Below are 12,916 nucleotides of genomic sequence, written 5' to 3' on the forward strand. Positions count from 1 at the left end.
CCATTGTCTTAGGGCCCCCATTGAGTCTGAAGCCCTATGACCTGCCCTCGCCCAATCATTGAATTGGCTACTTCTTTCTCTGCCAATCTCCAACTACTTTTTTCCTCATAGCATCTGAGAATTTTCTTTCTTCTTTTTTTTTTTTAAACTTTTTTTAATGTTTTATTTATTTTTGAGACAGAGAGAGACAGAGAATGAGCAGGGGACGGTGCAGAGGGAGAGGGAGACAGAGAATCCAAAGCAGGCTCCAGGCTCTGAGCTGTCAGCACAGAACCCGATGCAGGGCTCAAAGTCACAAACCGCGAGATCATGACCTGAGCCGAAGTCAGACGCCCAACCGACAGAGGCACCCAGAAGCCCCTCTTTCTTCTTATGAATAAAAAAATATTAAACATTTTGTTTAGGTTTGTATATGGTAGAAGGGAATCCTTTCAGGGTCAGTAGAATCTATTATTTCAATTGAACTGTTCATTATGTGGTGAGTATTTACCTTAGTTTTCTGTGAATGCTGAAACAAATTGCCACAAAGTTAGTGGATTAAAACTGCAAAAATTTATTATTTTATAGTTCTGTAGCTCAAAAGCTTCAAATGAATCTCACTGGACTAAAATCAAGGTATTGGCAGGGTTCTGTTCTGCTCCAAGGATGTAGGGGGAATCCTTTTTCTCATATTTTCCAGCTTCTTGAGGCTGTACACTGACATACCTAGGCTCCCAGTCCTTCTGTAGTCTTCCATCTGCATAGACAGCAACAGCAAAACAAATTCTTCTCATTTTAGGCCACTCTGAACTCTTCTGCCATTCTCTTGCACATGTAAAGACTTTTGTGATTTTATTGGTCACGTCCAAACAATCCAGGATAATCTATTTTAAAGTCACCTGAATAGAAATCTTAATTCCATCCTCAACCTTAAATCCCTTTACTAGGTAAGGTAACATTCACGAGTTCTAGTGATTAGGACATGTATTTTTGGAGGGTGGGGAAGGCCATTATTATGCCTCCCACAGTGACTTCAAGCAAACGTTTTGACATTATCTGAAGGAAGTTTCAGTGTATGCTGATTTAATACATAAGGCAACGACAACATAAAGGAAGATAAAAGGACCAATATCCTGGTAAAGTTTCCACATTCCAATGGAAGTGGTAGCATAGAGACTACCTCATACTTCATCTACCATAGAGGAAATGGTGAAAAGTTAAGTATGTATGTTGTATTCCCTAGAGCATCAATTTAAGAAGCTACACAAAAACGTATAATTACAGGACATATAGATAAAATGAAATATTGAAAATACTGGCATTAAGTGGATAGAGACCAGGGATGCTATTAATCATCTTACAAGGCACAGGACAGTCCTAACAAAGAAGTGTCCAACCTTAAAATGTCCATAGCTCCAAAGTTGAGAACCCCTACCCAGGCTGATAACCCTGCCGTACCTAATACAATGACTCACCTTTCTTACAGGTTTCCAAAGCTTTATACTTTAGTTTTATAGAAATAGCTCACTCTTCTCTGTCTCTCTCTGTAGTCATATTTTAATGGCTTCCATTACTTTAATTAGGTCACATAATTATAGTAGCAGTTTCAACTGCAATAATTTTGGATACAAAATACCACTCTTCTGGAGAGAGCATAAGTGGGGGGGGGGGGAGGCTAGAGATAAGCTTACTGACCATCAGCTTTCAGCATATAAGAGGTGAGCATCAGAGAGATTGGAGAGTATTCCTGATTCTGTGATTTGGTTGAGTACATATAGGTTGGGAGAACTTCTACATGTAAATATGTATGTATATGTATATTTACTTTTCCTTCTTATTAGAATATTAAATAATTCCATTATCTGAAATTTATGTAACATTTATAGATACTTATTACAATCCAATATTTTTGATGTACTCCTATAGAAAAATCTTTATTTTCCTGATGAATAATTTCCTTTGAATTAATCAATTCAACTAGATTATATTTTTTTTTTCAAATTTAGGAAATTTCATACAATACTTCATGTAAGTACTGGAATATTTCTTTCTTAAAGTTTAAAAAATTTCAAATAGATTTAAGTGGAAAATTTGATAGAGAAAATTAAAAATTAAACTGAAAAAATGTCCAGATTCTGTTTTTTTTCCTTAAAAATTCCAAGAATAGAGCTAAAACATCCCCCTCATCCCATTATAGTATAATATAGTACATATTTCTCTACTGGAGACTCAGACTGTACCCTATAGTTATTTTGGTAACTAGCTGTGCAGCATCCTGTTAGAGAATTCAGAATCTATTTGGATGGAAAGTTAAGAAACTCAATCTTTGGAGCAATTAACATTTTAATCACTTTTGAAATTCTGTTCAATATGGGCATTGAATTTTGTTGAGATTTACCTCAGAATTTTAGGGATGTGTTGAAAAATATATGCAATTGACCTTGAATATACTTTTGCGCGTTGAGAATTAGACCTCAAATGATCTCGCTGTTACGGTCCTAGCGTGTAGGTGGGAAGGGCGTGTAGAGCCTGCTTGAGTGCTTGAGTGTGGTCAACAATGGGCGGGGGGCGCTCTTCTTTCTTGCCCAGGCTCTGCCTTCCTCTTATTTCTCTCTTCTCTCTCTGCTCTCTTTCTCTTATGCATGCATGGATCCATCCATCCATCCGTCCATCCATCCATCCATCCATCCATCCATCCATCCATTTATCCACCTACCTATCATTTCTTCTTTTCAGCGTGGACAGGCACACTCGCTCTGCTGCCCTTGTCTCCTGCTGTGTGCTGGTCCTGGAGAACCAAGAGTCCGGTTCTCGGCGCTGTTTGGCAGGGGGCGCTCTAGGTCCCGGAGCTGTCCAGCAGTTCCAGGATAAGTTCTCCCCGACGCCTTCCGTGTCTGGGAAGCTCTCCAGCGCCCCGCCCCGGGCAGGGAACCTCTCCGCTAGGGCTCGCAGGGATTTCCAGGCTCGCCTCCCGCCTCCCCCTGTCTCTCTCTACTTCGTCCGGCTCCACCAGGAGAGTCTAGCAGGCTTTGGCAGCCCTCCGCCGCATGCCCCAGAGAGGGAGTTCCTTTTCCAGTCCCCGGGGCTGTTTCGGAGCCCAGTACACAATACGCGGGCTTCCCTCCTTTGCCTAAAGGGCGGGCGAGCGCGTCTCCTAGCCTTGCCTTCTGCGACTGGGTGGTCCTTTCTCTCCCGTCTGTCTTTCAAGATACGCGTCCCAAATCAAGGGGTGAGAGCAAAGACCGCCCATCAACTTAGCACCTTGAATTTAGATCTTTCGATCCCGAAAGGAGGTTGGCTTCCCCGGGGCCAGAGAGTGAGGGCGGGGGTCGGGGGGGGGGGGGGGATAGGAGGGCGGGGCTGCAGCAGCTCCGGGGCTCGCTAGACGGGGCTTGGAGACCAAGGAGCCCCGTGCTGGAGAGGGACGCGAAGCGCCTGGCCTCGCCCTCGGCGGTCCCTCCCCGCTCCTGGTCTCCCCGCCTCCCCGGGCCTGCCCCTCCCGCTCCGGGGGAGCCGTCTCTCCTCCGCGCGTCTCCGGCGCTCTCTCCATTGTCTCTGCTTTTACAACAGGTTCGCGCGGTGGGGAAGACGGGCGGGTGCGGGGCAGCCTCACCCCCGGCTTTCTTGGGGCCGCCTCCCTTCCTCTGGGGGTGTCGTGACTTCGGCTGCTTTTATTCAGCTCCGGAGCTAATTCCCCGGCGGAGCAGCCCCCGGGCGAGCCCGACCCCTCCCTCTGGGCCCCCGGCTCTGCCGGCGCTGCCGCCTCGGCTCTGCGTGTGGGAATGATGTGCGCATTGGAGGGTCCAAGTTCTTCACGTGCCTGGGGTGTCCTCCCATTTTTTTCTTAGGGAACCAATTCATATTAATCCTACTAATCAGTAAATGCGAGGCAGCGGCAGGAGACACAAACGCTATTTTCCCGCTTGATTCCGAGAACCTCTTCGATTTTTATTTTTATTTTTATTTTTTAAAGAGGGAGACGATGGACTGAGCAGATCCACACCATGGAGTCTCGGGTCTTACTGAGAACATTCTGTTTGATCTTCGGTCTCGGAGCAGGTGAGTGGCCCAGAGATGGGGCGGGGGATGGGATGGCCCCCGCCTGGGGGCAGCCGGAGCTGGTTGGGGACGCCTTGCTTTTCCTCAATCCAAAGTAGGTCTGGAGTGGGAAGCTTGGAGTAGGGGTGGGTTTGCATTTGGATTTTTCTGTGCTTGCCTTGGAGACGCTAGGGCGGGTCACACCCCTAGTCCGGGGTCTGAGGGCCGAGGGGGAACTTTGCACCGAGAGGGGTTTAAAGTAGGTCAGGGAAATGGGACTGGGTGCTCCGCTATTTAAAGCTTGGCTGCTGATCTCAGGTAAGGCTTCGCACGGCGGAGGAGGGAGTCGCCTCCCTCATCAGTTCCCAATTATTATCTCTTAGACTCGGTTCTTTGCTGCCCTGGAGGAAGAGGCTTGCATTTTGATGGAGATTTTTCTTTCTCCCCCACCCTCCCACCAGTTTGGGGGCTTGGTGTGGACCCCTCTCTACAGATTGACGTCTTAACAGAGTTAGAACTTGGGGAGTCCACGACTGGAGTGCGCCAGGTCCCCGGGCTGCATAATGGGACGAAAGCCTTTCTCTTTCAAGGTATGGAGTGCGCGCCGAGTCCCCAGTGCGGTTTCAGTTCCGATAACCCAGGAGGGAGTTGGCCTCGCAGCTCCTCCTAACTTCTGTATTGCCTCATGGATGATGACAGTAATCTGGACCTGAGATATGGAGGGGTTAACGTGACAGACACACACCTTCCATCTCTTTTTAAGTGGTTTGGTTTTTCTCCCCTCCCGCCCCCACCTCCTTACTTTGTACTCTTGCCAGTTCTAATGGATAGTTCCTTAATTACTGTACAGAAACTCCGATGGCAGATGGTTGATTTTAGAGTCTGGGGAACAATGAATTATAGCACAAACGCCTCATTCGGGTGAAATTGATTTAGGTAGAAAATAGGATAGCTTAATCTTAGTTAAGACACTGCTCTCTGAAAGTTCCAGGTACAATGGTGCCTGGTTGGGAGGAATTTCTTTATGTGGAGTAGCTTTCTGGAAAAATGAATACCTCTCAATAATTTTATCTACTGTATATCACAAACATACTATATGTAAAACAATTTCTTATTGAAAGATCACGATTCTACTCTAACAATGAGAAAGAATAATATTCTCTTAAATATGATTTTGAAAATCTTTCAAATAAATTTTAATTCAAAGGTATATCTTGTATCACCATTAATTGTATACTTAATATAATAAAACTTTTCTTTTAAGTCAGTGGACGTTGGCCATACACGCATGTCTACATCATAATTTATATATAAAAGTATAGTTTGAAGCAAATTCCAGTACATCAAGCTGTCACCTTTGATTTACCAAAGCTTTTGAATATTGCTTGATTTGTAATATGAGATTCTAAAAGGTAGCTAAACACATACAGAAAGATTCGTTTCATATATGGTGAAGTACAGATGAAGGTAAAAGAGAAATGAAGTTTGGCTTAACATAGCTGATGAACTGACTAAACTAGCCACCCTGAGTTTTCTTGTGTGATTTTGGTGCCATGGCTTCATAATTACTAAAGAGTTGGATGTGCAAAATAAAACCACTTCAGCAAATCTGCCACCAAGAAACAGAAATAAAATAAAACTTGAATGTCTCTGTGGTGGTGTTGTTGCCTGACATAGCCAGTATGTGTCACCATGGACAGTAGTAGCACTAAAGCTTACAATGGGAAAAGGAGGAAATTGACATGTGCTGCAGTTATTTAAAACAAGCTTACTCTTATAAAAAATGTCACTTTCTGTTTTAATTATGGTGAGCCCACTAACTATTTCTATTGTGATAAATATTTGTGATGATATTTTATTTACTGAAACGTCTTTTGGGGGGAGGGGTAGAGGTGCAGCCTAGCTATCGAATCCTTTAAAAAGAATGACTAAATCTAATAAAGGAAATAAACCTAGACTGTCAGCAAAATTCACAAAGTGGAAGAGAAGTGTCATTAGGGATAAGCTTCTGGTTTTTTCTTCCTTTTTTCTTCTTTTTAAAACCTCTGATTTTCAGTCCCTGTGAACTGGAAGCGAAGTTATTTCAGGACTGCTAATCTGAGTAACTGAAAAGCTTTACAGAAGCTAACGCTCCTAATAAACAAATGATGTTGAAGTGCCCTTAAAATTTCCAAAGCTCCTTTAAATTATACTAGTGTTCTTAGTTTTCTCAGAAGAGTATCTGAGCTGTCACAACTAGAAACCTTCAGGACTGTGATTTTATGTTCTCATGCTAGACAATTAGACAATTTCTAGGAAATAGTCTCAAGGCACAAATATCTTTTCCTGGTTAATTTTTTTAAAGCAATATTTAGTATTCATCTTTATTTAAATTGCCAGTTCATCAAGGTAGGCATTGTGTTGCAAATGAATTGTCCATTGTAACTACTTATCAATGCATATCAATGAATTGATTTTATTTCCGTGTTGGTACTAAGCCCTGCACTGAGTTAAATGCCTAACAAATCTAGTTTTTGAGAACTGAAGATGTAAAATTTCATTTCCTGCCGAATTATGAGCTTTATTTCATATAGCCAATCAATCAGCAAGTATTTGCTACCTGCTGTGTTCTCAGTAGGCATATGTTACTGATCTATTGATTATGCTCTACTAACTTCTTTTATTCTGAGATTTAGATTATCAATTGACAACAGGTGGATCTTTGGCTCTGCTTGGTAGTTCTGCATTACCTTGGAAATACCTTTTCTCTGCTATTAGAAAATATTGTTAAGAAGCCACTTCTAACTCCTACTGCTTCACGGGGATTCCATGGCTTTTAGAGAGACAAAAGCTTTTAGATTCTGAAGATTTGATGGATTTGATTTATGGTCAATTGAGGGTGTTGCAGATATTTTCGTATAGTGTGTCAAATATCATAGGATGGTAACAAATTACAAAACTTGTGAGATGCTCTCAGATTTCACATGAACCTATCAGATAAGTTACTTTGTGCTATCAAATATGTTCTATATAGATGGAAGAGATTTTGAACCATTAAATTTCTCCTGCAGTGATAAAACCATCTTCTTTTGTCTCTTAGCTTTGAAATAAAGAAACCTCAGCATATAATTTCCCAATGATTTTTGCTCATTTAATATTGCTTCTCCTTTTGACTACTTCATTATTCTCTGTGGTGCTATTTAAGATGCTTGTAATTCAGTGCTTTTTGAAACTATAAAATAACTTTTGTAAATTATTGTGCAATATGAATCTATATTAATAATTATATTTTATTATATATGATAATAAAAGCAAGTGGGAATATATTTCCAAGTCATATCTGGTTTTTATCATAATAGCAACTGTATCACTAAAAATTTAGTATCACTTAAAATTGTTTTGTTGTTGTTGAAATTTGATTTGTAGCTGAATTGGAAATTGAAGTAAGAAGATGCTAAATTAGATCATCCTTTAATAAATGTGGCTTTTTATGTGTGCCAGTTATAATCATTTTCAAAAGGAAAAAGTATCCAAGCAACAGTTTGGAATCTACATCAAAATCTAAGTATTTCTAGCTTCAGTCTGACTCATAGCCACAAAAATATATTACATTTTTAAAAAATAGAGGACTGAATGCTGACAATGAAAAGACCTCTGAAGGCTTGTAAAGAGTTCTGAAATCTTAAGGACTAGTGTAATTGTAGATAGAATTCTACCTACTTACCTTGTTTAAAGTCTAGGAAATATTTGTAATGATAATGTTCTTTCTTCTCTGTCATGGGAGACCAAGAAAGAGAGCATAAGAAACACAGTTCTAGCACTTTCTAGCAATGTTAGCATGATTTTTTAGATCTTTGGTTTTAACACTTTCTTTGGCCAGATTCCCAAAGTTGATAGTTTCATCTGTTGGTTTAATAAAATTTCTTCTAAGGTGTTCACAGATTTTATGATATCATTAATCCCCGCAAGAGAAGTAAGATAAAATCAAAGCATATTTTCTTCCTGAGTTGGGAATTTAAAAATAAGCCTAGGAGTCAGGGCGCCTGGGTGGCTCAGTCGGTTAAGCGTCCGACTTCGGCTCAGGTCACGATCTCGCGGTCCGTGGGTTCGAGCCCTGCGTCAGGCTCTGGGCTGATGGCTCAGAGCCTGGAGCCTGCTTCCGATTCTGTGTCTCCCTCTCTCTCTGCCCCTCCCCCGTTCGTGCTCTGTCTCTCTCTGTCTCAAAAATAAATAAACGTTATAAAATTTTTTTTTAAAAATAAGGCTAGTAGTTATTTTTTTTAAAGAACTTTAAGATTTTAAAGGGAAAAAAACGTCCACAAGCCTACTCTTAGGTCAGTATTTAAAAACAGGACTGAAATTGGGCATTTGGTGTTAGGCCATTGACTTTATTAGGTAAAGGTATCTGCATTAAGGAAAGCAAGCTTGCAATGAGTATTTGTCAATATGATGGTCAGTGGACATCCATGGACTAGGGACAGTGGTCATTGGTGCCCCAATAGAATAGAATAACACAGTGACAAAGAGATGGGCTTAGAAGTCAAGATAGACCCAAGTGGAATCTCATTAGTTGTTTTACTATGGTGAAGTTACTCAATTTCTCTGAATTTCAGCACCCTCAATTATAAAATTAATGTTGTTATCGGGATTAAAGGAGATATGTTCATTCATTTAAATAAATTTTTGTTGTGCAGTTGTATCCTGCTAGGTGTTAGGCATGAAGCAAAGGAATAAGTTAGAACTTTAGTTTCAGAGTGTCTTAAAGATAGTCATTAAATAAATATTTACATGGATAATAATTTAATCACTGTTAAGGTAAATGCTATGAAGAAAAACTAAGAGTGCAATGGGAATCTATAATCTAGGGAGTCATAGGATCAGGGAGACTATCTTTGAAGAAGAGTCATTTAAGCTGATAGCTGAAGGATACTTAGTCTGTAGAAGAGGGGCTATGGGGATTCAGAGAGGGAGAATCACAGAGACAAAGGAAATAGCATGAACCAAGATCCCAAGCCTGGAATGAGCATTGTGCATTTGAAAAAAATGGAAGAAATTCAGAGTAGTGGAAGCATATGGTTGTGATATGAAATGATCACAAATGAAGAGAGCAGAGACCAGATTACAGGGTAGGCCATGTTAATAGAAGAGAATTGAAAATTTGTCATTACATAAAGATATATTGTGGTAGGCAGAATAATGCTTCCTCAAAGATGTTCATGTCCTAATACTAGGTACCTGATACTGTGTTATGTTACCTGTCAAGAGGAAATTAAGATGTATGTAGAGTTGCGGTTGGTAATCAACTGACCTTAGGGTAAGAACTATTCTGGATTCTATGGTTAGTCCCCATGTAATCACAAAGGTCCTTTAGATCTGGAAGAGGGAGCTAGAAGAGTCAGTGTCAGTGATGCAATGAGAGAATGACTCAACCTGCCATTGCTGCCTTTGAAGATAAAAGTAGGCCATGAGCCAAAGAGTGTGGGCAGTCATGAGAAGGTGAAAAAGGCAAGAAAATGGATTTTCCCTTAGAGTGTCCAGCGCTGCTGACACTTGATTTTAGCCCATTTCTGACCTCCAGAACTGTGAGATAATAAATTGTGTTGACTGAAGTCACTAAGCTTGTGGTGATTTTTTTATAGCAGCAATAGGAAACTAGTACAGATTTTGATATGTGGACGTGGGGGCTGCTGTAAGAAATACCCAAAAATGTGGAAGTGGCTTTGCAATTGGGAAATGGGCATAGACTCGAAGAATTTTGAAGAACATTATAGGAAAACCTAGATTGTCTTGAATAGACTGTTAGGAACAATATGGTGATGGCAATTCTACTAGGAAGGATTTAGAAGAAAATGAAGAGTGTGGTACAGAAATCCTAAATCACCTTAGAGAATTCTTAAATTGTCATGAACTGTTGGTTATGTGGACGTTAAAGACACTTGCCCCTGGGAGCTTAGATAGAAATCAGGAACATGCTATTGCAAACTGGAGGAAAGGGGATCCTTGTTATATAGTGGCAGAAAGCTTAGTTAAATTGTGTCCTGCAGTTATGTGCAAAGTAAAGCTTGTAAATATGAACTTAGGTATTTAGCTGAGGTGATTTATGTGCATATTATTGAAGGTGCAGCCTGGGTTTTTCGTACTGCTTCCTCTAGTAAAAAGTGAGAGAGGCAGATTGAAGGAAAAACTATTAAACAGAATGAAACCAGAACTTGATATTTGGGAAATTCTCAGCCTCCCAGATTGAAAATGATGCTAAAGTGAGGAGATTCCTTGTCAGGAATGCCTGCCTTGGAGAGAAAGCCGATGGTTTTCTAGGGAAAATATTTTGCTAGGGTCGCAGCAGTAAGGTCAGAGTACTCAGTCACATAGAGGGCTCTTTGAAGAAATTGAACATGCAACTCATGGATTCCCTCAAACATCTCAGCAGAAGCCAGTTACAGAGATAAATGTAGCCAAGAAATATCTGTGGAGGAGCCTCTTGTCTAATGGAGTAAATCACCATGACACATATGGGGGGACCCATGTGGTTCTTGAGAATACTATACCAGCAAAAATGCAACTGGCTGGGCCTGAAAAGGGAAGTGAGGATGTAGTAAAAGAAGGTTGTTGATCCCTAAAATTCTACAAGCAAGAAACAAGCTGATTACTCAGCTGCAAACACGAACCACCTTTTATGAAAAAATAAGGTTGACTAAGAGGGTACAACTGAGAGCCCAGAAGGCACAGCTGAGATCCCAGGAGGTGGAGCCAAGGACCACAGAGGACTATTCCTAGACTTTGAAATCAAATATAATTTGCCTAGCTGGATTTCAAAGTTGCATGAGTCTGATGTTTAATTTTTAAACTTCTATTTTCTCTCTTTTTGCATGGGAATGTCTATAATTATTATCCCATGTCTATTGCACCATTGTATTTTGGGAGCAGACATCTTGTTTCTTGAGCTTGGCAGGTTCACAGATGGAGAGGAACTGTGCCTCGGGATGGATGGTACCCAAGGCCTCGTTTGTACCTGATTTAGGTGTTGACATTTGGGGCTTTTGAATTGATAAGATTTAGACTAGATTTAAACTTCGAGTTGATATTCTACTGAGTTGAGACTTTGGGGACTTTTGGATAGAGTGAATGTATTTTGCATGTGGGATGCATATGAATCTTTGGGTGTGAAAGACGGGCTGTTGTAGGCTGAATAACGGTCTCCCAACCGTTTACATACTAAACCCTCAGAACCTGTAAATATAGTATGTTACTTGGCAAGGGGGGGATTAAGGTTACAAAAGCAATTAAGGTTGGTAGGGCATCCGGGTGGCTCAACTGGTTAAGCATCTGACTCTTTATTTTGGCTCAGGTCATGATCTCACGGTTCATGGGTTCAAGCCCGAAGTTAGGCTCTGTGCTGGGTCTGCTTGGGATTCTCTCTCTCTCTCTCTCTGTCTGTCTCTCACTGCCCCTCCTCAGCTCATGTGCACTTGCTCTCTCTCAAAATAAACCAACATTTTAAAAAAAGAAGTAGTTAAGGTTGCTAATCAGGTGATGTCAAATATGGAGATTATCCTGGATTATCTGAGTGGGTCCCATGTAATCATAAGGATACCTTAATTTACGGAAGAGGGAGGTAGAGGCATCAGTGTCAGTGTGATGCATTGTGAGAAAGACTTGATAGGTCATTGCTGGTTTTGAAGTTGGAAGCTGGTTGTGAGCCAAGGAATGTGGGAAGCTCCTAGAAGCTATAAAAAGCAAAAAAAAAAAAAAAAAAAAAGGATTTTTCTTTTAGAACCTCTAGGAGAAACACAGCCCTGCAAACACCTTGATTTTAGCCTAATGAATTCATTTTGGACTTCTGACCCTCAGAACTGTGAAATAATAAATTTGCATTGATTCAGCCATTAAAGTGATATGTTACAGCAACCATAGGAAACTAATATATATGTTAAACATTAGCATCCATTTGTTTTGTAACTGAATTAAATTTTATTTTGAGCCCTCTCTCTACTATGCATGAGAGTGTGTTTGTAGGGTTGTTGGAAACTTGAATTAGCTGGTTAAAGTTATGTTAGTCATTTGTAGTTTAAAATAGTTTCTGGGGCAACTGGGTGGCTCAGTTGGTTAAGCATCTGACTTAGGCTCAGGTCATAACCTCACGGTTTGTGAGTTTGATGCTCGCAGGGGGCTCTGTGTTGACAGGGCGGAGCCTGGAGCCTGCTTCAGAGTCTGTGCCTCCCTCTCTCTCTGCCCCTCCCCTGCTCGGTCACTCACTCACTCGCTCTCTCTCTCAAAAACAAATAAACGTTAGGAAAAATTAAAATAATTTCTTAACGTGTAAAGTCAGAGGCTTCATACTGAATGCTGAGTCTTTAAGAAATTCTCTCCATCATTTAGCTATGAGATCATTCTGGGAGCAAAGAACAAAATCAAGCACCGGGCTTTTTGATTGTATTTATTTTTTAAAAATAGACCCTTCCTCCCTCAAAAGGTTAATTCAGAAGTGGAGGGGGGGAAGTTAGCATGAATATTTTAGAAGCAGAATGGATAACACTTAGCATGGTGTTTGGCACCCAGTGAGTGTGGTAGGCATAACTATGGGCAGGGGCAAGCATAACTGGAAGTCTTTATCAAAAGTGCCAGGGATTTCTGTGGGATGCCAAATAGGTTTGGTTTGGGAGGAGCTGAAGCAGTCTTGACAATCTCCAACAAGTGGATGACTTTGAATGTCATGGCTGAGGCATACCCTGGATAGCAGTTAAAGTGAAGAGCCTCCACCTTTCTTTTCCTTTATTCCATCTCCCACTGGCTCCTTGTCCTCATGTTGGTCCCAGAATCCAGTCTTTCAGACACCTACCCTCTTTCCCATTCTTGTTAATACCTGCCTATAATTCAATACCTGCTAACTGATAACTTAGGTATCAGACATTAAGGCCTTACA

General features: G+C 41.0%; 1 protein-coding gene and 1 long non-coding RNA gene across 4 annotated transcripts in view; one reads left to right on the forward strand and one right to left on the reverse strand.

Annotated features, from left to right (window-relative positions):
- Positions 1–3,053, reverse strand: part of LOC109248998 (uncharacterized) — a 56,023-nt gene extending 52,970 nt beyond the window's left edge. Inside the window, exon 1 of the long non-coding RNA XR_002072397.2 lies at positions 2,696–3,053. This is a non-coding gene — a long non-coding RNA (uncharacterized LOC109248998). The remainder of the gene's footprint in view (positions 1–2,695) is intronic.
- A 52-nt stretch (positions 3,054–3,105) lies between these two features.
- The window catches only part of NELL2 (neural EGFL like 2), a 334,896-nt gene continuing 325,085 nt past the window's right edge, over positions 3,106–12,916 (forward strand). The window contains exons 1-3 of one of the 3 annotated variants that reach the window (XM_019419105.2): positions 3,106–3,208; positions 3,953–4,038; positions 4,479–4,607. In XM_019419105.2, the coding sequence (XP_019274650.1) occupies positions 3,984–4,038; positions 4,479–4,607 (184 nt within the window). In that variant the 5' untranslated portion in view covers positions 3,106–3,208; positions 3,953–3,983. Of the gene's footprint in view, positions 3,209–3,393; positions 3,550–3,952; positions 4,039–4,235; positions 4,336–4,478; positions 4,608–12,916 lie in introns of those variants that run through there. The other 2 variants (XM_019419109.2, XM_019419106.2) reach the window with 2 other exon arrangements.

Source organism: Panthera pardus, unplaced genomic scaffold (genome assembly GCF_024362965.1).
Source record: "Panthera pardus isolate Hobbes unplaced genomic scaffold, ASM2436296v1 HiC_scaffold_6, whole genome shotgun sequence".
In the NCBI taxonomy this organism is placed as follows: Eukaryota; Metazoa; Chordata; class Mammalia; order Carnivora; family Felidae; genus Panthera; species Panthera pardus.